The sequence below is a fragment of the Batrachochytrium dendrobatidis genome (assembly GCF_000203795.2).
Source record: "Batrachochytrium dendrobatidis JAM81 unplaced genomic scaffold BATDEscaffold_14, whole genome shotgun sequence".
NCBI classification, from domain to species: domain Eukaryota; kingdom Fungi; phylum Chytridiomycota; class Chytridiomycetes; order Rhizophydiales; genus Batrachochytrium; species Batrachochytrium dendrobatidis.
The window spans coordinates 564,535-586,725 of record NW_006281112.1 but is presented as its reverse complement, the minus strand read 5'-3'; the positions used below and the strand labels follow the sequence as shown (position 1 = coordinate 586,725).

Genomic DNA, 22,191 nt, shown 5'->3' with positions numbered 1-22,191 from the left:
ACCTGTTGCCATCAATTCTGATAGACTTGACTTCCTTGCCAACTCTTTCCTAACAGATGGTACTCCATCTTTAATGGCCCCTACAATTACCACTCATGCCTCTTCGTCCTGCTCTTCATCCAATGCAGTACCGAATGCTCAGCTTATTTATACATTTCTTGATTGGTTCAATCCGCGCGTCCCAATATTCAATCGTTGTGCTCTGATTCGCAATCTGGAAACCCTACCTCCTTGCCTAATTCACATCATGTGTGCATTGGCATGTACTTTTTCTCAACTTGATGGTTTATCTACCTACAATGCTGGTGACCAGCACTACTTTGCTGCAAAAAATGCACTGGATGATGAGCTAGAGCTTCCCACCCCTTGGATCATAGCTACCACCATTCTATTGGCTTACTACTCTGCAGGCTCAGGTCGAGGCACTTCTTCCACACTGTTCATTGCTGCTGGACTTCGTATTGCACAGTTGATTAGACTGGACAAAAAAGCCAAACCGTCAAATGACTCCCAGGAATCAACTGAGGAGCGAGATTTTTATTGTCGTCTTTGGTCCCAACTAATTGAGGCCGACTTTTATTTTGCCTTTTCCACCAGTATGCCTTTTTTGATTAATGATAATTTGCAAAAGCGTGTTTGCTCACTCGAGACTCGGTCGAGTGTTTTACCAGATATGTTGACAAATACTACACCGACCAATGGTACATCTGCTTCAGGCATACTGTCTGATGAATCGTTGGCTTGGTTTGATTATTCTGCCAACGACACCCAACCATTTCAGATTCCATCTCAAATTGGCCAATCTTGCGGCGAAACAAATGTATGGACTCAAATGGCTAAGCTGCAAGGGTTGGCACGCCGAGTGATTTTGTTTTTTCGTGCTACAAGTTCTAATTCAGAATGTGCCTCTAAAATGGATCCAAAGACAGAAGCTTTGGAACGTACATCACTTGATCTAGCAATGCAGGCATACTATAATCAGCTTCCTTTTGAGATGAAGGCAATTTCAAACGAGTACAGTATGGACCCATTATCCATTTCTCCACCCTCGTGGCGCATTGCTTACTTGCAGTGTCTAACTAATTTTATTCAGATATGTATACACTCGTCGATAATTCCTAAATTAACCGAGTCTTCAGGACAGGTACAAATCCCAGCTACACACCCTGCCATCATCAAGACTCGTAATCTTGCATATCATCTTTCAGACCTTTTTAAAAAATTCCTCGAAACAAATCCTTTTTTCCATCACGTTCCGCCCTTTATTGGTCGCATCATTTATCATACTGCATTGGTCTATGTATTGCTTATGCGATGTACTGATGCCAATGTAGTAGAGCTGAATGGGTTTGTAGATATGAGTGTTCAGGCTCTGAAAAATATGGGCACTTGGTATTTGCCATGCATTCACGAGGCCAAAGTTGTGGAAACCTTTAGAGCATTTCCATTTAGATCAATCAAAACCTCCCAATGTCCCAAAATGTGATGTTGTCCAACTTCATATTGTATTGGCATTGGAATATCTGCTGATCAATTCAACTTTGTGACACTAGCAGATGGTGTCTCACACATGGTGCTTTTCTTGTCATCAAGCTATTTACAGTCATGCTCACGTAAAATGAAACCTGTATTTATCTTGCAGTGATTGTCTTGCTTTGAAATAGACTGGTTAATATTCATTTGCTTGATATAAATTTATGTAAATTGACCTGGATAAACATTTAAGCACAGCATCCGTCATATGACACTCACACGATCAGGCTATAATTTTAAACAGAAATTGTCCTCACTTGATAGTCATATTGTACAATCACCAAGTTTGAAACCAGATTCGGCTGTTCCGATGGTGTCAACCAAACTCTACAATTTAGTTGAAAAAAAACAAAGACTGCGCATTTTGGTAATCCAACAGTTGTTTTCCTGCCACTACACAATGTCATTTGGATAAAAGGAGACTCGGTAGAAAACATTCGTCTAGTTGCTTTACACAAATAAGCACAAAAAAGATTAGCGAGTTTTGCCAAGCAATTTACAAGCTATAATGCTGACCAGTAAATTTAGTGGAAACTAATATTAGTCATTCCATGAGACTGGCTCCCTGATTTGGTGTTCCATCTCACGCGAATGACTGAAATTCGAAGCTTTGCTTAGTAAGAATATGGGTTTAATGCGCGTGACAATCCCTACTTTTAGCACTGCAATGAAGATGATAGATTATACCACTTGCTAATATTGTTATGCACCATGACACCATATCTTGCCATCCATTCAATGATGGGTTTACAATACAAATGATGGGTTTACAATAAAAATGACTCAAACCATTGGCTGATTTCGACTTGGCAAGTTTTTCAAATATCAGTTGTAAAATTGACTGCTCCATCACTAGCTCAAATCCAGCATTTGCATTCTGGCTGTATTGAATTGCTTTAAAAATGAACCAAGTTTGCACTTTAAAATTTTAATGATACTTTTTTGACATCAACTGATCAGGGCTAGTAGATCTTGCAAATAATCAGGGTTGCTAAACAAGGCTTTATCAAATTATCCAATATACACAATAGCTTTGAAGATACCCAGTTTTTAAGCATACCCAAAGCACACATACTGGAATTTTTTGGTACATCAGTTCATTTAAAATAGGTTCAAATTCAGTCATTTACAAAGTCCAGCAAGGCCTGAACTGCTGGAAAATAGAGCATAATATAGCAAGTGTATGATTGAATAAAAATGATCATTTTAAGCAGTCATGGCTGCTGGGGGCTCATGAATATGGTTTATCGTCTGACACTAGACTGAAATAAGATGTATTTGGAAGAAAAAATAAGCTAAAGCTTTGAGATATCAGATTTCAGGCCCCGGAAAAAACCCAAATGAGTTTGCATTTTCCTCCCTTTTTGTCAACTTACCCAACACAGCTGTGAATGAATTTACAGTTTCAGACATACAGATGGGAACAAGGATGAAGGGATATACTGATGAGCACCCACCCTTTCGGCTTGTCATACACATGAGCATTTAAATTTGCAGGTTTGACCAGCCAAATTAGCCCTCCCGGAAAGTTGTGCAATAACCTCCCTTTAATTTTTTTTAACTTGCTTCTATTGAAGCTGTGTTACTGATTCCCCACCGCCCCAATCTTTATAAGCTATATATAAAAGATTGATATCTGTAATAGATTTTCCAATTGAAAGTGTAAACTTGGTGATACTCCACTATTTGGTCCTTTACTGTACCATCTATATCTTGATCACATTTGACTATCAGTGCAGATCTTGTTTGATCTCATACTTTTGGTTGTTGTAAATCTTTGATCTTGTACCTTTGTGAATCCTAATTGTGTTCATAAAAGTGAGTCTAATTTACTTGGTCCGTTTATGCTTGACTTTGTCTTGAGCCGTTATCAGATAGCTCACCAATACTTTTGTCTAGATTTTCAAAAGCAAGCGACCAAGTATAACTGATTTCAAACTTGGCATTAATAGTTTGTAGTTCAAGGGAAAACAAAGCAAGTTCATATTTGTTTGGCTGCTCAACTTTTACTCATCCAAGTCATTCATATCGTACCCAAGTTGAAGGAATCGCCGTATACACAGCCCATTGACTTTTCAACGCAAAAAATAAATTTCAGGCTTGCTCAAGATGCATCCCACCAACCACGACTACAACCATAACCCCGACACTCCGACTAATCCATGGTTTGAACAGGAACGGCAAAATAGAGCCCATCAAACACCACAAGAGCATTACAGCTACAATGGACGTTTGGACCACGCAGAGTCTCGTGAAATCAGGCGCAAGGCATCTCATTCCGCCATTGAACGTCGTCGTCGTGAACGCATCAACGAGAGGATTGCCGAAATGAAAGCTATGCTGCCATCGTGTGCTGACAAGGTTGGGCTTCATAAATTAACCATTCTTGAAGAAAGCGCCGAGTATATCATGCATTTGAAAGAGCAAATCCGGATTTTGAAAATGGGACTGAATCAATCGGCTGCAGGAAAAGTGCCCGTTTTTACCACCGATTCAGAGCCATTCAGCATAAATCGACAGGTCGAGTGTTCTTGTAATTCCACAGGCTTTGAGCCTTATATGAACACTCGTATTAAGCTCGAGGATGGCAATACAGTTGCTCATGATCAGCGCTTGAAAGAGTTTTCTGATCAGTCACATCTGATCAGTCCATCCTTCACATCAAACAATCCTCAGCATTCCTATACGACACGTAGACACACTCCGCCAGTAGATGCTGCTGTGACGGTTAGTGTGCAATCCCCTTCTACCGATCATCAAGTATTTTCTTTGCCTCCACCACCCACGTTTGGCGACTATCTTGCTGTGTCAAATCCAATGATGGGCAGTACCAGTACTACAAAAGTATACAGCACGAATCAATATGCGTCAGCTTACAGCCCCACAGAAGAAATCATGTCTCTCGACACCATACTGTCATAAATCCATTTGTACCAATGTAATCTTCTACTATGTGCACCACTAAATACTGTTCTTTTCTATTCTCAAACTGTCAAAAACAAAACAACCCTTGTCTATTAAAATACTACTTTATACTAATGTGCTACTGTTGGCTTGCTAATTTTGGATCTTGCCAACTATTATCACGAGTCTATACAGCTTGGCTCGGCGTCAAGATCATGGCGCATTATTTATAACCTGCTTGTGTAAAATAAAACACTTTTTACATGTATCTCAATGAATGTCTTTTTGAGTGGACAATGGCTGAATATTCGTTGCGCATTTTTAGAAACTGACTACACTGCTTTTTCCAAGCACAATGATTATATGATGTACACAATCAAGTTATAGTTTTGAACTTACGGTTTTTTTGGCATAGCCATGCATTGTGGAACTGCCAAGTTTGAAATTAAATCCATTCATTGTCATCCAGATATTGGGTTCTGATGCCACCAAACTCTACTTGTATCCCAATATCAGATACGTTCGCGTTCCAGTTCAAGAAAACAAAACTGCAAGTCACAAGAATGCAACTCTTGTTTCCACTCCAGTCATCCAATATTTACCTTGGTCTTTGATTAGTAGGAAACAAGTGTTGTGAAACTGGGTAGGTGAGGTTTACTGGAATGACAATGTAAACATTTGTCCAGCTGTTTTACACAAGTAGGCGCAACAGAAAAATCGGAATTTGAAAAACAATATTGTCTAGTGAATTGGCACTCGATGTTTTATGAAACCGGCTGTTTGTTATACTCTGACACCCCGTTTAGTGTTCCACTTTATCTAAATACAGCGACAACGACGAAAAAAACAAACATTTGGTAGTTGTCTTCAAGTACACCATTAACCCTAACCCCTCAGAAAAAATTTAAACTGTTTTTCAAATACCATGAATCGAACAAGCCCTGATGTTCGTGTTTTGCTCACTTGTGACATAACAAGCAATCAAGCATGGTAGTACACGTGGTGTTTAAGGGTGGGTTTGACAATGGCTCTCGATCTTGCAACAAGCTACTCATCTTTTCGTCTTTAGCTTTAAATTCATTTTGCTTAATTTTCATTATAGTATTTATCCATCCTTACAGCATATCTTCTAAGCCGAGTCATGGGTTTTACCGCATAGCCAAAGTGCTTGACAAAAGCATTTCCGACATTAGACCAGGAGAGCGTTCCAGCTAATATCGATGCTTACCAAGCCAATAATTTTTAATGGGAAACTTGAATGATAGCTGCTCCGACCAGCGAGAAAAAATCGAGAATGAATGAAAGGCCTCGTGGTATTCACTGTGAATCAACTGTAAATGAAAAAATTGGCCGACCTATCCGTCAGACACCTTTGCTTACTATTGAATTACAGTACGTATGTACTGCTTTGGCAGGTCGGAAATACTGAAAGTAAACCATATGAATTGATCATATGATCTTTTAAATCTCTATGAGATGAAAAGTACCCAGCCTTGCATGTCAGCAGTTCACTTGTAAACTATGCTTCGCCGAGGTTTGCCGAGCAATACATTTACCCCTATATTTGTAATAGTTTGCAATATCGATGTACATTGCTCCTGAGTTTAATGTTTAAAGGCTTGGCTCTGATTGGTCAGAGTTGTTGTTAAATATTGATAATATGCTGGATTAGGGGCTAAGCGAGACTAGCATGCTTTTGTGTTTGCGCAGTTAAACAAGTTGAAATCTCGGTCTACATTTAATATTTCAGAAATCTATAAATATCGACACCAGTCTACACCATTTTGAACCAGTACACCCAAACAATCATGCGAACCGTACTTGCCATTCTAGCTGTCGTTGCATTGGTCGGTGCTCATCCAACCTTGGAGTCCGCGAATACCGAAAATCTCGACAATGTAAATATAGTTGCGAGATCTACTTCAGCCGTACCAGCCAGTCTTGTTGATGATTTTAAAAAGTACATGATGTACTCTGCTGCTGCATGTACGTTTATTCTTCCAACCATTGATGTGATGCCACGGTAATTAATTTAAATGTGTAAACAATAGACTGTGACTCAGTTATTGTGCGACAACAGTGGAGCTGTGATACCTACTGCGCCTCCGCTTCTTCAAACACCCAAGTCGTTGAAGTTTTTGGTGATGGCGAGAGTGGGGTTGGGTATGTCGTTGCTTTGGATTAATGCTACTGTATGTGTATAGCTGCTTATCGTCTATCGATATAGGTTTCTTGGCGTTCAAAGTTCCGCCAAAATCATAGTTGCTGCGTTCCGTGGATCAAATGATGCAGGAGATTGGAGTATAAATCTCAACTTTATTCTAAAACCTGCTGCTTGGCTGAGTACTGCTTGGGGTTCATCTAGCTCTGTCAGGTTCATGAATGGAAGCAATTTTCAAGCTCCAAACAATGCCAAGGTATGTTGGTATATAATTTGAAATTCAGTTGATAATGTAATCAACCCTAATCATTTAAATCTCAATAACTAGGTTCATGCAGGCTTTCAGAACAGCTACATGGTTGCACGCGAAGAAGTCCTGACTGTCATTCAGCAAACCGTGGCCAAGTATCCCGATTACCAAATCATCTTCACAGGCCACTCTCTTGGAGCTGCAGTAGCCAGTCTTGCTGCAGTAGACTACATTGATAAAAATCCTTCCGACTCTTCCAAAGTATCATTGTATACATACGGGTCTCCTCGTATTGGAAACAAGGCCTTTGCTGATTGGTATTCGACTATTCCATTTCGGGGATTGTTCCGTATCACCCGTACTAAAGACCCTGTTCCTCATTTACCACCACAAGCTTTCACATACCGCCATTTTAAACAAGAGTACCTAATTGATGCCGACGGAAACACCAAATCATGTACCAACAATGGTGATGCCGGCGAAACTAGCGATTGTGCCGACGTTGATTATTTCCCACCTCAAATTCGACAACATCTTACTGGCTACTACTATCCATCGTAAGTCATGATTTCATTACACAATTGTAGGTTATAGAATGGTTTGCTCATTTCATTATTTTTGTAGGGGATGTCTCAAGGAAGCCTAGATACTTTATATAATTGAATATTACATTGAATATTACATTGAATCCATTCATGTTTTCGAGTTTGGTTGGGAGTAGATTTACATTTGGATTTTTTTCAACATATAGTAGATATTCGCGTTTACCGAACAGTTTGTCCGTTGACTTTTGGTATTGACAAGAATTAGCAATGATGTACCGACAACAGCTCATTCGACAATGCATGCCGTTTAAACATAGCAAGTTAATGAATAGGATAGTAACAGGAACACATACTCTTCATCCAATAGCTACCAACTATACTCGCAATGCACAGTCGACTATTCTTGCTTGTTTAGCTTGCCCACAATCAATTAGAACTTACAGTTCATATCCTGCTCCAACAGCACATTCTGAAGGTCCGTCAAAGTCCAAAGGTGCGGTGGATAGATTTAGTGAATTATGGATTCGATTGTGTATGAATCGTTATTCTATATTTTGTGATATTTAAAGCCGTGTCTGCAGCCAGACCATTCCAATCCAGTCCTGACATGTTTATACAATAACCTGGTGTATAAATATACAGACGGTTCAGCCGGAGAGAGTCGCAAAAAGGTCACAATCACTGCCCTGCGCAAGTTGTACAACACAAAGACTCCCATTACAGTCATGACAGCACACGATTATCCAACTGGGTTGCTTGTTGAGCGCGCTGGATTTGATATCTGTTTGGTTGGAGATTCACTTGCTATGGTCGGCTTGGGATACGAATCTACCAACAAAATCACTTTTGAGGTATGCAGGTTTTAATCTATTCATGCTGATTTATTGAGAGTTGTTTGACTTGATTGTCTAATGTCTATTTTGGGAATTATAAACTTGATGACATTGCACTCATGGGCTGCAATTTTTATAGGACATGATTCACCATACTCGGGCAGTGGCTAGAAGCTCAAAGTGCGCATTTCTAGTAGGCGATATGCCATTCGGCACATATGAAGTCAGTCCTGAAGTTGCTCTTAAGAATGCCATTCGATATATTCATGAAGGAAATGTAGAGGCAGTAAAGCTTGAAGGTGGGATTGAGCTCAAGGACACGATCAAGCGACTGACCGATGTGGGTATTCCAGTTATGGGTCATATTGGTCTTACTCCACAGCGTCAGACATCATTGGGTGGATTCAAAGTGCAAGGAAAGACATTGGACAAGGTAGTAATGATCTCAGCTTGGATGATGAACACGACTGTAAAGCAACTGAATTGATTTGGTGTATTCTATCAAAATGTAAATACATTTAGGCGCAGAAAATGTTGCAGGATGCATTGGCACTACAAGATGCGGGATGCTTCTCTATTGTACTCGAAGCAATACCATACCCGGTGGCCAAGTTCATTACCGATCAACTTAGTATTCCTACAATTGGAATTGGCGCTGGACCCGATGTATCTGGTCAAGTCCTTGTGATGATGGATATTCTTGGGATATACGATAAACTTTCACCAAAGTAAGCGATATTCCGTGTCTTGAAATCTGAGCAATAGAATTGATACATTTGTTTGCTAGGTTTTCAAAAGTGTATGCCAATATTGGCGAGCAGGCGGTTACTGGATTATCAACATTTATTGACGATGTCCGTGGAAGCAAATTTCCTGTAATAGGACTGCATACATACAAGATGGCTGCAAGTGAGGAGGAGCGATTCAAGGAATGGGTTGCTATTTACGAGTCGTCGATTAAAAGCTAGTTGCTATCATGCTCAATGAGTTTCTATGTAATTTTATAGTGAATCAATCGGTTGCAATGTACAGCTACTTGAGCTACAATGGATTGGGTCGATACTACTGATCTAATTACAAAGTTGGTTATATTTCTTGCCAATTCAAAAATATAACCAACACATGCCTGTAAGCCATCGTTTACCACTATTGAACTGGATTGCTATCGACATGCTCTTATGTTCAGCCAGAAGCTCAGCTTAATATACAATTCCTGGATTTATCAACTGACAATCGTTATACCTGTGAAACAATTACTTTTGAACTGGTTGTATACAGCGCTACCAAATTTTATGGAAAGCAAACCTTGCTGGTATAACCAACATTGTGCCCGCAGACAAGCAGGCATATGACTGGCGCTTCAAGTTTACATGCACAAAGTGCCGAGAGCCTACAGATAGCATCGTCAATGTGAATGGCACAGTACGTCATAGTTGTCCTACTGTTGCTTCACGACATGGTTGATATCTAATTAAAAATACTGCATGCTAACAGACCTGATGTGATTTGCCATTAGGAGCTGATTGAAATGACAAATAGTCGAGGATCTACCAACTTGATGATGAGGTGCAAGTTCTGTAAAGCAGAAGGATCTGTTGGTGAGTCCACTATTGCCCATATTAGCTCGAGGTTTACATGAATGTCATGCAATCTAATATTCAATCGATACTATTCATTCCTTTTGAATTAGATCTGGAACTTGATACTCTTAAACCATATACTCTTGAGCAGAGTGGTAAATTTGGACCTTTGATTATTATTGAAGGCCGTGGATGGGAACCCACTGAGTGGATTCCAGCTGTGAGTAGTATGAACTATTCCCATCAGTGTATAGATCACAACTATGCTGGTATTGACTTTGAATCTTGGTTTGTTATAGGATGGTTTTAAAGCAGAAGGAGCCGAGACTGGAACCAAGTTTGAGGATATCGATCTAGCAGATCGAGAATGGTCAGAATATGATGAAAAGGCAGGAGAAGCAGTTGAGATCTTGGAAATAGAATCCAACGTAATCAAGGCCAAATAAATTGTTGGATAAGCTGCATAGTCTGTTGTATTTGATGGTCACTAGTTTCAATTCTATGTGAATACACGGCTGTGATGATTAAACCATCAAGCAAATACCAGTTTGAGGTTTGCATTGCCAAGTCTGTCTAGATTGCATCTTTGATACAAGACGAACAGATGGTGATTGTCATTCGACACAAAACAGGCTGTGCTGATTGTGGCTAGTTGTAAACCCCTCGAGTGAATGCCCAATACTGCATTTATGAATAAATATCGTAGCATCTTCCACTCCTAATTAATATCTTCACTCTGCAAAACATCATGCCACTGGTTGAAACTGCATTTGTATGTATTTATATGTATTTGTATGGATTTGATATTGATACCGTAGTTATATGAGTGGAGTTGATTATTAAATCTGTGTTTCAATCGCACAATGAATGGCAATTCAAACCAACTAGCAAGTTGTTGATGCTTTTACTGACAAGGCATTTGCTGGGAATCCAGCAGCAGTTATGATTCTTGAAAAGTTTCCTGCAGATGATATTCTTTTCAAGATTTCCAGGTAATAAATACGATCTAATATTATGGCATTGGAGTAGTGACCAACATTTTCATTCAAGAGAATTTAATCTGTCAGAAACTGCATTCATTGTACCCAAATATGAGGGAAGCACTCACGAGTTTCATCTGCGCTGGTTTACACCTACTGCAGAGGTTCCTTTGTGTGGACATGCAACATTGGCTTCATCCCATGTACTGTTTACTCAAATGACTGAAAAACAGCGACAATCTGGTCCACTACGCTTCCATACTCTTTCAGGAGAGTTGTCGGTTGAATTCAAGACGGCTGCTCCCGAGAAACTATCAACACGAAATGAGATGTCGTTGCCCGAGCTGGTCATGACTCCAGATTTGAGCATTGATCGTAATGTTCTATGCGATGCATTTGGCATTACTGAAAATCAAATTCTGTTTGTGGGAAGCTGCCATTGGGGTGTATTGGTAGAGATTGATGCATCTACTACACCTCTTCATGCAATCAAACCTAATTTTAAAGCAATCGCTTCAGTGAATGCTTCGGCTATTTTACTGGCTACTCAATGCGGTACTGATCTTCATGGAGAATATGACTTTATTTCTCGAATGTTTGCACCAAATCTAGGTGTAAATGAGGATCCAGTATGCGGTAGTGCACACTCTGTTCTTGCACATTACTATGCCAACAAGTTGAAGAAATCAGAGTTCAAGGCATTTCAAGCAAGTGCTCGTGGTGGTGAGATTCATGTTGTGTATGACGCTGTAGCTGGTCGTGTTCGTATTGCTGGAGATGCAGTAACTGTCAGCAAGGGAGTTATATATATGTGATTCTATGATATGGAAATAAACAGTCCATTGTTTCCTGGTCATCATCCTACATACACTATATTATAGCATCTTTCTTACCCTTGGCGACATGCTTTGTCAGCACGCAGTTCGCGAATCATCCTATTATTCGACTCTCAAATACTCGTTGTTTGCAAGGCACACTTTGAAGTAAATTTGTTTTTCATTAATAGTGCTGCTTATGAGGACTGGATCTTCAAAAGTATTATTAGACAATCCACATTTACAACCGTATTCACGTAAATGAAACACTTTTCTGTATTGATCTCGTAACGACTCTGGTCGTCAGACTTGCTAGAGATCGATAGAAAGTGATTTGAATTTCAAAGAAAACTAATGGGCATGTTTGATTTGCTGCTATTTAGTATCTATCGAGACACCATATATATTATGGTATGTATCAACTTGGCTGTTATAGTCAATTTCATGCAGGTTTGAAAAGATGCTTATGGCTACAGAAATGAAGATTCTATTATTCATAAATTTGTTTATGGCCAGGAATCTCCTTGGCTTGCTATCAATGCCTTTTCAAGCACTGGCATGGATAGACAAATGGATTTATCACTTACAAATCCTACTAAGGAGTGGTCAATAGAAACTGTATTTTTAAATATCTCTTGCACATTCTCAGCCAATACATTCAGACAATTATGATGGTCAGGTCGATGCTAAAGCCATAAAAACAATTATTAAGCTTTTGAGCTACTTTTAAAATGCTGCAGCATTACTGAATAATAGCCATAAAGTTCTTATGGCAGTAATTTCCAAGATTTGGCGAGTATGAAATTTTGTAAAACAATCTACAACAATGATCTTGTTTTGATTCATTCAAAAACATGATTTTTAAACTTTCATTTTCTCTCCACAACTAGAATCACTAGTATACGGCTTTCAATATGCGGGGTCCTAAGGGGGATCGTAAATGTAGTAAAGGAAAAAATGTGATTAGCAGCCAAAGAAATACGTCTACTGAAATACACCAAGAAAAGGAATTTAATACAGTAAAAAGCAGCTGCTCCAGTGAAAGTATGCAAAGGGGTGATAATACCAATAGCAATTTTGCGGCATCTACTTCACCAACTGCATCTGCATTCGCGAGTATTTTTTCAGATATTTCTCGATTCTCCAGAACCGACAAACTGTCTAGTCCTAGGGGACATACTAGCTCTGATTCTGAACAACATATTCCAGTATATCACGAGAGGTATCTATTTCATGAAATGTCTTACTATCCAATTTGAGCAGTGTCTGCACACATCTTTCCATGGCACATTTTGACCCACTTTTTGGTTTCAAATGCTTGCTATTTTAATATATGCAACTTTTTGGTAGACGCCTTGTTTTACCATATCAAATTATATACTGTTTTTTGCTAGTCATTTTACTCGGCTTTTTGTATTCTTTTAATCCAACTCACCATCTTTATACCAATATATACACATGCATTCATTTGTTAACTTGATCACCATATATTTTCATAATATTTTAATCTACACAATTGCGTTAATCGAATCTTTAAAATATGGTGTATAAAGAAAACGGCAATTAAATCTCAGCAGAGCCAGGGAAAAAATTTACGATGTGAACTTGGTTAGTGCCCAGATGCCACACTACGAGCCTTTGCTGGATGCAAATTTGCAAGACTATTTTAATAGTCCAAATACTCGAAATCACTTGATCCGGCTAGGTTTGGTAAGTGTATTCGACTTTCAAACACAAACGCGAAATGTTAACATGGCATTTTATAATTGCATCAACCTCGACTACAACTCTTTTTAGATTGATGAAGAGGGAAATATTGTAAGTGCCAAGCTATTCAAGTACAGTCAAATCCAGTTGGACAAAAAGGAATATGAGGATGTGTTTCGCACTAGGCAAATAGAGCGCGAGATTGACAGAGACATCGAGGTAAGCCAATACCAACTATTGGTGCTAGAAATGTTTCATCATTTATAAAACACTACTCATTTAATAACTTTTGATATATTTTAGTTGGCCATTCATAAACATTCAATGACGCAACATCTACGTACCAATCGGATTGGCAGAGTATGTGCATTGCCAAGTTATACAGATCGATAGTCATATATTCAAATGCAATATATTGACCATAATTGTGTGCAAATGTATTGAATATCACAAATTTGAATTTCAAATAGACGGATGAAAATCCTTCCCCTTTCCCAAACTTTTTCCAGCATTTTCCAATATCAATGCATACAACGGCATTGCTATATCTGGAATCATCTCATTCGAAATTAAAGGCCGAACATATATTTTTGAAAAGATTACAAAGCCAGTCATTGACAAAGCTTGGTGCACTTGGGGTTACATCGGCAGAGGTCGAGGCACGTCTCAAAATAGTCGAAAGGAATCACAAAAAAGAGAGCGAAAAGAAAGCAATTCAATTTCGAAAAGGTCTGACAACACCTGCTCAAAAGAAACTTGATTCCAGTCGAACCTCACACGAAGCAGTCAAAAATCATCAAATAGAACACGATCACCAGCTTCCAGATATTTTCACTTTGGCAAAGCATGAATATGAAATAGGAAATACTCTCATGGCCGAAACTTACTTGCGTCAGTTGCTTTCAATTGTCAAGAAGAAATCATCATTGACTAGCAGTTTAAAACAACAAGACAACCACTCCCGTCTTGCCAACAAATCAGTTTCTATTTCTTTTGATACCATTGTTGACAAATCTTCTAACGATGAGATCAATGAGGATGCATTGAAAAAACATGAATCAACTCTTTCTGATCCAAAATGCAACGATTCATCACAGCATCGCCAGTTTGTTCGTCCAAAAAGTGCACGTCCATCTCGTAATTCAACATTCCCTTCATCCACAGCGTTTTCAGATTGCGAAAGTGAGGGTGACACTGATTTTGATTTACATTCAATCAATAATCTCGATACTGAGTTGTCTAGAAATGCATCTCAACAAGACGACTCGACTGATTTAGGTTCTTTTAAAAATGTCGATTCCACTCCTGAAATCAAAAGTATATCTCATATGACTCCAAGGGAAAGCGTGAAAATACTCATTCACGAAGATCCTGCTGTTGGCAGTGTGTTTAAAACTATAGATTCTTCTGACAATACAAACAACAAGGATGTATCTAGTGACTCGGAACACTATGAGCCAGTGGTTCATCTTGATAGTGGGTCTGTCAAAGAAGATCATGAGAGAATCATCATAGAATCTTGTGACAGCCATATCTCTGAGCATAGTATCGAGACTCGACAGCAAAACATTTCAAACCTGTCTGGTTTAAAGCATGATGTATATAGTCATGATCAGGACCATGAAATTATAGAGCATCCCGTTGAATCAAATTTGGACTGCTTAGAAGATTCTAACATAAACAATGCTGCTATTGATCAACAGTTTCAGCAAGATGCTTCAAAGTCTGCAAATAGTCATGAAGCGGTAGCTATAGACCGTTCACGTATTCATTCAGAGTCCTCCGAGTATGACATATTACACTATCCAAAGCTTCATCATGATGTTCATGCTTCGCAGTCAAGAAATGTATCTGAGTGGGTTCTAGTGGAGCAAGACCATTTGGAAGACTACACGCACGATGATTGTTTCCAAGAAAACTTTGACGATAAAGCTAATTTAAAAACCAACAAAGCTGTACAACCGCAAGAAAAATCAACTAATGTGTTGCATTCAGAAACCAATATATATGAACACCAAAATGACAATCATACTCAATCTAAAATCATGCATAGTGTATCAGATACTGCAAATGGTTTGGCTACTGAGCTTGATTTTGATGAATATTCGCAAAATAAGCCAAATCCAGAAGATTCAAAGTCGGATGAAAATAATCAGCACAGCAAATCTACTTATTCAGATGACGAGTTTGATTATAAAAAAGAGTATGTTGATGAGCAGCAAGCACAACTACTAACAAAAGCTTCTGATTTTCATATAGGAAAAACTGAAATTGAAGCTGACCACTGTACAGGCGAAGCCTGGAAAAGGCAAGATCACAGTACTGTTAATGGAGATCAACACTCTGATAAAAAACTAGAATGTGCATCAAATCATAAAATATCAATTGATCAGATATCAAATCGTAGCAATAACAATGTTTCAAAGCATCAGCAATTTCAAGCAAAACAAGGGATTTCAAAAAGTGGTCTAATTAGTCGATCTTCAAGCACATCTCATCCACTAAATAAAGATGCCAAAAATAAAATAGTATACAGATCAGCAGCACTTTACACTCCCAAGATCAAAGAAGTTTCTAACTTGAAAAATCCACTCAGCAATTCAGCGAGGAATCAAAACACACATGGATCAATGTCGCTTGATAAAGCCAAAAACACTGCATTGCCTGAAAGTGCACCGATATCTCGTGTATCTAGTGCTCATAACGAATTGCATCATTCCACTAAAAAAGTCAGCACGCACGGATCAATGTCGCTTGATAAAGCCAAAAACACTGTGCTGCCTGAAAGTGCACCGATATCTCGTGCGTCTAGTGCTCGGTACATCTTGACATCGGCAGAGAAAATATACAGTCGAACTACTTCAAAAAGCAATTTAAAACAAAATGGTACCACCACCAAGTCCCAGATACGTGCTAGTGAGCATGCTTTACACAAGTCCGTTAGTAGTTGTAGTACAAAAGACTTTGTTCATGCAGAAAATATAGTGACACCACAGCATCATAGTAATACGAATGACTATCATGCACAGAGTACAATTGAATCCGATATTGGTCAAGTCGGTCATATTCATGATGCGATTGCTCATCACAGCGAGATTACACATGGTCATAAAGACGAGCATACCCATCACGATTCTTTGTCAAAACCTTTTGATTTTCAGCAGACATCGCATTCTCATAATTATCAGGATGTAGCAGAATCACCCAAAGTCAGTGCACTTTATCAAGAAAAACTCGTACCTGAAGTAGTTCATATTTCCTCAATTAAACGTAACGTACATCAAGATAAAGAAACCCTTATTCCAGATATCAATCAAGACTGCAAGTCAGAGCAGACAAGAGACCATCACAAAATCAATTCCAATCAACACCTTGCTGAACATCAAAGTTTTCAAAGTATTTCAGAGACCTGCGTGTAACACCATCGTTCCTGACGATTTCACATCCTCTGATATACGTGATAAATGCTTAAATAATGATACATATTGTTTTTGCTAAAGCGAAAGCATAGTTTTAACAAGGATGTGACAATAGCGTTGAAATTTAAAATGAATCAATAAAATCAAACATAGTAGGTATAGGTTTGAGTATGTTTTAATGCTGTCAGAATACTTGAGATGCAATACAAAATTGTAAGTTGAGATTTGAATTATGGTGATATGCCAGAGTAGCCCATTCCGCGACCTCGGCCAAATCCTTGCCTAGAACCTCGCATGCCTCGACCTCGAAAACCACTCTGATTACCTCGCGAAAAGACAGGCTGATGCTGTTTAAGCCAATGAAAAGGTGTATGATTTGTATTGGACTGTCTGCTATTTGAAGATGGTCTTCGTGCTATTTTTCCGGCCTTGATCTCTTGCTCCACTCGTCTTCGCCTACTTGACATGGGCCGTCTAGAGGATGGAGTGAATTCCCTCCCGCCTCGTGCAAGCACAATGGGATCCACGACATGCCCTTTCTTGTTAATAGTTATAACAGTCCCTTTAGATATAGAACTCTATGTTTGATACACAAATCTCAACCTCAGTATGCACAATACGATTTGATATGAATGATGATAAAACAAAAGCTTACAGGCAATACAGATTCTTTAAGAATATCGACAGTTGAAATCATGATGGTTTCGAATGCCGATCGCAACAAGGCATCCTGTTCACTAATTCAAATAAACTGATATTAAAACATGGATTTCATCAGTCTTGAACATCCAAGACGGACATACTCTGAAACTTCAAACACTCGAGGATCAGCAACGATAAGATCTTGCTGAATAGAATCTATTTGCACATGAGCAAGTGGATGAGCAGAAAACAGACGAAAAAGAAGAGAGTTGTGGTCTACATTCATATCCGAACTGCAGTTATCTTGATGACTGGGTAAACTCATTGACAAGAGTCGTTCAGGATTGATTTGTGAAGCAGTCGAGTTGCAGTCTTCCATGTCCAAGTTGGATTCCATCAAAACATTCAACCGTTCTAGTGCTAACCTTCCTTCACATTCCAGCAGTGGATCAACTGGCTCATTACTCATTATTCCGTTTGAATTGCAAGTCTTTTGCAATGTGAGTTTGGCCATTGCAACTTGACAGCTTTAAATATATTTCTTTAGAATTTTCTTTTTGGTTGAAAGTTTGAAGATTTCAAGGATGGATTTGAGTGTCAATGCAAAGGTATTGTTGCTCGCATGCATTGAACTATTAAATAGAAACTTTAAATTAATTAAAATGTACGATAGGTTGATATGATTAAGAAATTGTCGGATATTAATCCAGACTTGGCAGAGAGTGGGCCGATGCTTATCGAGTTTGTGCAGGCGATGCTCGCTAATGGAAAACATCAAAACCATGTCAGAACACAACTGGAAGAAATACTGACTGCTGAGGAAGCATCTGCATTTTCCATCTGGCTGTTTGAATATCTTGGTCAGAGTGTTGCAGTTGAGCAGACTGGTCGAGTTACGTTTGATATGGACGTAGATTCAGACGATACGATTACTGCTTCAAATCAAACATCTGCTGTATCGACCAAATCAACTACTTCTGCAAGATTCCCGACTTCTTCTAGATTACTGAGTATGGCTTTTAAACAGGCCACAGCTTCTACTCAACCGTCTGCTGTTCAATCTCATGCCAACAAGAGTCCGCTTTCAAATTCTACTAAAATGGACGCTAGGCATTCTTTCGAGTCTGTAGATAATCACTTTGATCAAATAGAGCATCAAAAACTAAATCAGACAAGATTGGGTTCTAAGCGATCTAGTCATACCAAGTCAGATGTATTGTCTAGACTTGGCAGTCTTGACAGAGCTCATAAATCCAATCCCAAAAAAGAGTTGCGTTCGGATCGTGTAGCTCATAGAGCAAGCGAGTATTTAAATGCAATCACTGGTTCAGGCTGCAACAAAAAGGTTGGCATTTCAAAGTTGGATATTCAATCTCGATTGGGTAAAGACAAGACTGAATCCAACATACAGCAAGCAGAGTTCAAAGTCAACAAAATTATTTGGGATCTTCCCAATGAAAACAAGTCGAACAGTTCTGATATGGTTGCTGATTCGAGTGATATGGATCGTGATAATAATCAGTTCGACAAGCGTTCCCACACACAATCATTTTACAATTCCAGAGACAACATGAATAACAAATCTGCTAGCTTGATGCAGGCTACACACGAAAATCACTATATGTTATCGGCAGATCGAAGTCGAGTAGTTCCGATAGCTCAACGTAAATCCGTGCCGTTTGCGCTTGCTGACGCGGCCAACACGAGATGCAAATACTTTCCTACTTGTGGGCGTGGTGATACGTGTGCATACTTTCATCCTACTCAACCGTGTGTATGGTATCCCAATTGTCCAGATGGACCTAATTGCATGTTTCTTCATCCAGCTGCATCCACAATTGACTCTGCATTGAGGGAAGGGCTATCCATAGCCAGATCAGGATCCATATCATCCACAGACAATGAGATGATTGCTAATCCTCATATGTGCAGGTTTCAAGACAAATGTCTGCGTCCAAACTGTCGTTTAGCCCATCCAAGTCCAGCCAGTATCGCTGCGACTAAAACTCAATGTAGAAACTATCCTGATTGCGCGGATCCCTTTTGTTTGTTTTATCATCCCATCGAGCCAGATTTGGATGCTTCGCTTGTTTATGGCGGCGAAGGCATTGAATCTAGATCTGGACGAACTGTGTTATCATCATCGGTACCAGCTTTTGGTCGTAAGCGATCTATAGTGGCAGATGGAAGTCATCTACCTCATCCTACAGGTGACACTGCAACCACCACAGCTGCATTAAAAGATTCCATACCTGGTGTTTACACCAACAACGGAAATAATTTGACCCGTACGTCTTTGGGACCAAATGGAGTTTCAAAATCTATGCAACCATCAACTAAACTATGCTGGAATGGCATAAATTGCTTGAATCGATCGTGTCGATATTCTCATACTGGTCCAGTCTTGCTTGGATGTAAAAATGTTTGGAGACGGCCAGGTTTAGAAACGACCACATCTGCAGTGGCTAAACCTGCCATCAGCCAACGGCAGTTTGCATTAGCAGATGCAGAGACGGAGCGTGTAGTGATTGGATCAGATGTTTGACGATCGCTCCAGATTAAAGCTGAAATTCTTGTTTGTGATTCTGCAACTCGTACTGCAAAATAAAAGCATGATTGGTTATTGTTTAAACAGCGAGTTCAACATCTGTATTGCAATGAATGTGTGATTGTACACGAGAAAAAACTTGGTTTTAAATATTTGATTTTGTGCATCAACGTTTATTAAAATCAATTTCTAGTAACAGTCACTCAAAACAAGTGTTTCATTTTACATAAATAGGGTTGTAGAATGAAATCCTTACGAGTTGATGGTCTTGAAAATATTAAAGCCATCATATGCAGTGCTTAATAATGTGCCAGGCATTTGTTTGTGCCAGTGAATTTCTTTTACATTATGTTGACCTTGATGAATAAACAACAATTGTGGAGGAACCTCGACTACTTTTCCTGATGCAATGGTAGTCATGGCTGCCTCTTCTTCGTCACGTTCAAGTGCAAGATCCCAAATGGTAACCTGATCGTCGGCTCCAGACGCTGCAAGAACAGATGACTCTGTGGGGTGCCAGTCAATTGATGTGATGGGTGCTTGATGCCATTTGAAGATGGCAAGTGGATCGGGAGTTCCGTTGCTAGAAGGCCATGTGCGCAAATCCCAAATGCTAAACTCTCCCGAGTCAGCACCAGATGCCAATACATGACCTGAACTTGACGTTCTACTCGTATGATGGAAAATTCAAGTATTAGTCGGTCAAAGATGATGTTTAAAATACAGCAGATTATGAATCAAGAGTAATCATGAAATAAAGATATTTCGACAAAAAAAGTGCAACTATGGGTAGATAAAATGCACTGCACTTGTCAGACAAGTGCAGTATAACCAATGCGGCGTGGAGATGTCGATTTTTAATATAGCTAACTAGCTTTGGCTGAAGCACAAGGCAAATAGAAACACCTCGGCAGCACAGAGAGCTTGTAGCGAAAGAATCAAGGCAATAATTTGTTCTAGTCAAATAAAAGCAATACACTAACCTGTTCCAGCTAATTACGTTTACGTCGGTGGTATGTGCAGCTACAGTCAGTTGTGGTTTTCTTTTATCTCTTGCATCCCAAATGCGAATGGTACCGTCAGCAGAAGAAGATGCAAACACGTTGGATTGTGAAGGGGACCATTGGATATCTTCAACAGATGAAGTATGGCCAGTAAATGGAGTTGAATCAGTAACAAACGAAGCAGGAGTCTTTGTCGTGAGGAAAATGCGACTTCTGCAATCACCAGTAAGCAAGTGACCAATCTGAACACTAGACCAGTCAATAGCGTAGCCTTCAGTAGTGCCGTGTTGTGTGATTGTGTGCATTGGAGCCAGATCTGAGGATGGAGCGAGGCCAGGCGTATCAAGAGCGAGAATATGCTGCGACAAATCATAAATATGAACTTTTCCAGTTTCTGCCATTGTCGCAGCAATGTGAACTTCTGGGTGATGCATCAAGCGAATTCGATTGATGCCGCCAACATGAGAAACCGTTCTTGACTCAAGAATGGGATCTTCATCTATGTCATCATCATCATCATCATCCATATCATCGCCACCATCATTTTTCGTCTTGTGCAATGATGACATCTTCATGACATATATCTTATTAGAGTTGACCTGATCTGCTTGAGATCCAGCCACAACATACGATGTCATGGGAAATGCAGTTCGGCCAGCACCGAGATTATCACGCGCAATGTCAAAGCTAAGGCAGGGCCATTCCACATTCATGGTATGCAGCATCTGGTAAGCAGACTGATCGGCCACCAGCACTTCATTTTCCCCAAGTTTTTGGCCAGGAAGGTATACTTGCAAAGGAGCCTCGTTTTCTTCATCTTCCTGCAAAAGATCTTTTTGCATCTGTTCATCTTAAACATCAAATGAATATAAAAAATACAAAAAATACACAAAAGTTAGCGCACATGGAATTCAAATCACAGATCAATACAGCTTGATACCTTCATCGTCACTGTCGGGTGCAATAACAACTTCTCCCTCATCGTCATCTCCCTCCATATCATCTCCCCAGTTGTCTTCGAATTCGCCCATACCCTCATCAACATTGGCAATACTGGGCTGGGGATCAGCAAGCTTAGTTTCTTTATGAGAAACATCTACAGAAGCTTCAGCTGCTTGTGATTCAGGTCTCCGCTTTCCCATTCAAGTATTATAAAGATTATGTAGTCAATCAAGTGTAAAAAAAATAATTTTTGGCACAGCGAAGAAAATTTTATTTTAAAGCCACATTAGACCACATGACTTCACGTGATATACAGATCGAAACTGAC

At 39.4% G+C, this 22,191-nt stretch overlaps 7 protein-coding genes across 7 annotated transcripts; 6 read left to right on the top strand and 1 right to left on the bottom strand.

Annotated features, from left to right (window-relative positions):
- Positions 1–3,830: 3,830 nt before the first annotated feature.
- On the top strand, positions 3,831–4,519 carry BATDEDRAFT_37451 (uncharacterized protein). The gene has a single exon (XM_006681958.1). The coding sequence runs from the start codon at positions 3,862–3,864 to the stop codon at positions 4,453–4,455; it is 594 nt and encodes a 197-aa protein (XP_006682021.1). The 5' UTR covers positions 3,831–3,861; the 3' UTR covers positions 4,456–4,519.
- Positions 4,520–6,245: 1,726 nt separating this feature from the next.
- Positions 6,246–7,532, top strand: BATDEDRAFT_91713 (uncharacterized protein; the record flags this gene model as incomplete). The annotated part of the gene is made up of 5 exons (XM_006682034.1): positions 6,246–6,423; positions 6,489–6,600; positions 6,665–6,854; positions 6,927–7,405; positions 7,473–7,532. The coding sequence occupies 5 exons, from the start codon at positions 6,246–6,248 to the stop codon at positions 7,492–7,494; spliced, it is 981 nt and encodes a 326-aa protein (XP_006682097.1). The 3' UTR covers positions 7,495–7,532.
- A 517-nt stretch (positions 7,533–8,049) lies between these two features.
- Positions 8,050–10,271, top strand: BATDEDRAFT_20812 (uncharacterized protein). The gene is made up of 8 exons (XM_006681834.1): positions 8,050–8,244; positions 8,366–8,659; positions 8,749–8,954; positions 9,014–9,354; positions 9,505–9,648; positions 9,743–9,824; positions 9,917–10,026; positions 10,106–10,271. The coding sequence occupies exons 1-4, from the start codon at positions 8,119–8,121 to the stop codon at positions 9,192–9,194; spliced, it is 807 nt and encodes a 268-aa protein (XP_006681897.1). The 5' UTR covers positions 8,050–8,118; the 3' UTR covers positions 9,195–9,354; positions 9,505–9,648; positions 9,743–9,824; positions 9,917–10,026; positions 10,106–10,271.
- A 276-nt stretch (positions 10,272–10,547) lies between these two features.
- BATDEDRAFT_91712 (uncharacterized protein) lies at positions 10,548–11,651 on the top strand. The gene is made up of 3 exons (XM_006682033.1): positions 10,548–10,578; positions 10,695–10,798; positions 10,857–11,651. The coding sequence occupies exons 1-3, from the start codon at positions 10,555–10,557 to the stop codon at positions 11,599–11,601; spliced, it is 873 nt and encodes a 290-aa protein (XP_006682096.1). The 5' UTR covers positions 10,548–10,554; the 3' UTR covers positions 11,602–11,651.
- An 843-nt stretch (positions 11,652–12,494) lies between these two features.
- On the top strand, positions 12,495–17,495 carry BATDEDRAFT_36053 (uncharacterized protein). The gene is made up of 6 exons (XM_006681937.1): positions 12,495–12,823; positions 13,155–13,311; positions 13,399–13,527; positions 13,612–13,668; positions 13,779–15,836; positions 16,470–17,495. The coding sequence occupies exons 1-6, from the start codon at positions 12,516–12,518 to the stop codon at positions 16,725–16,727; spliced, it is 2,967 nt and encodes a 988-aa protein (XP_006682000.1). The 5' UTR covers positions 12,495–12,515; the 3' UTR covers positions 16,728–17,495.
- Positions 17,496–18,048: 553 nt separating this feature from the next.
- Positions 18,049–19,914, top strand: BATDEDRAFT_91749 (uncharacterized protein; the record flags this gene model as incomplete). Its single annotated transcript, XM_006682032.1, has 1 exon — positions 18,049–19,914. One exon carries the CDS (start codon positions 18,049–18,051, stop codon positions 19,912–19,914), a length of 1,866 nt encoding a protein of 621 aa, XP_006682095.1.
- A 255-nt stretch (positions 19,915–20,169) lies between these two features.
- On the bottom strand, positions 20,170–21,952 carry BATDEDRAFT_30753 (uncharacterized protein; the record flags this gene model as incomplete). Its single annotated transcript, XM_006681905.1, has 3 exons — positions 20,170–20,584; positions 20,901–21,771; positions 21,862–21,952. The coding sequence occupies 3 exons, from the start codon at positions 21,950–21,952 to the stop codon at positions 20,170–20,172; spliced, it is 1,377 nt and encodes a 458-aa protein (XP_006681968.1).
- Between the last annotated feature and the right edge of the window lie 239 nt (positions 21,953–22,191).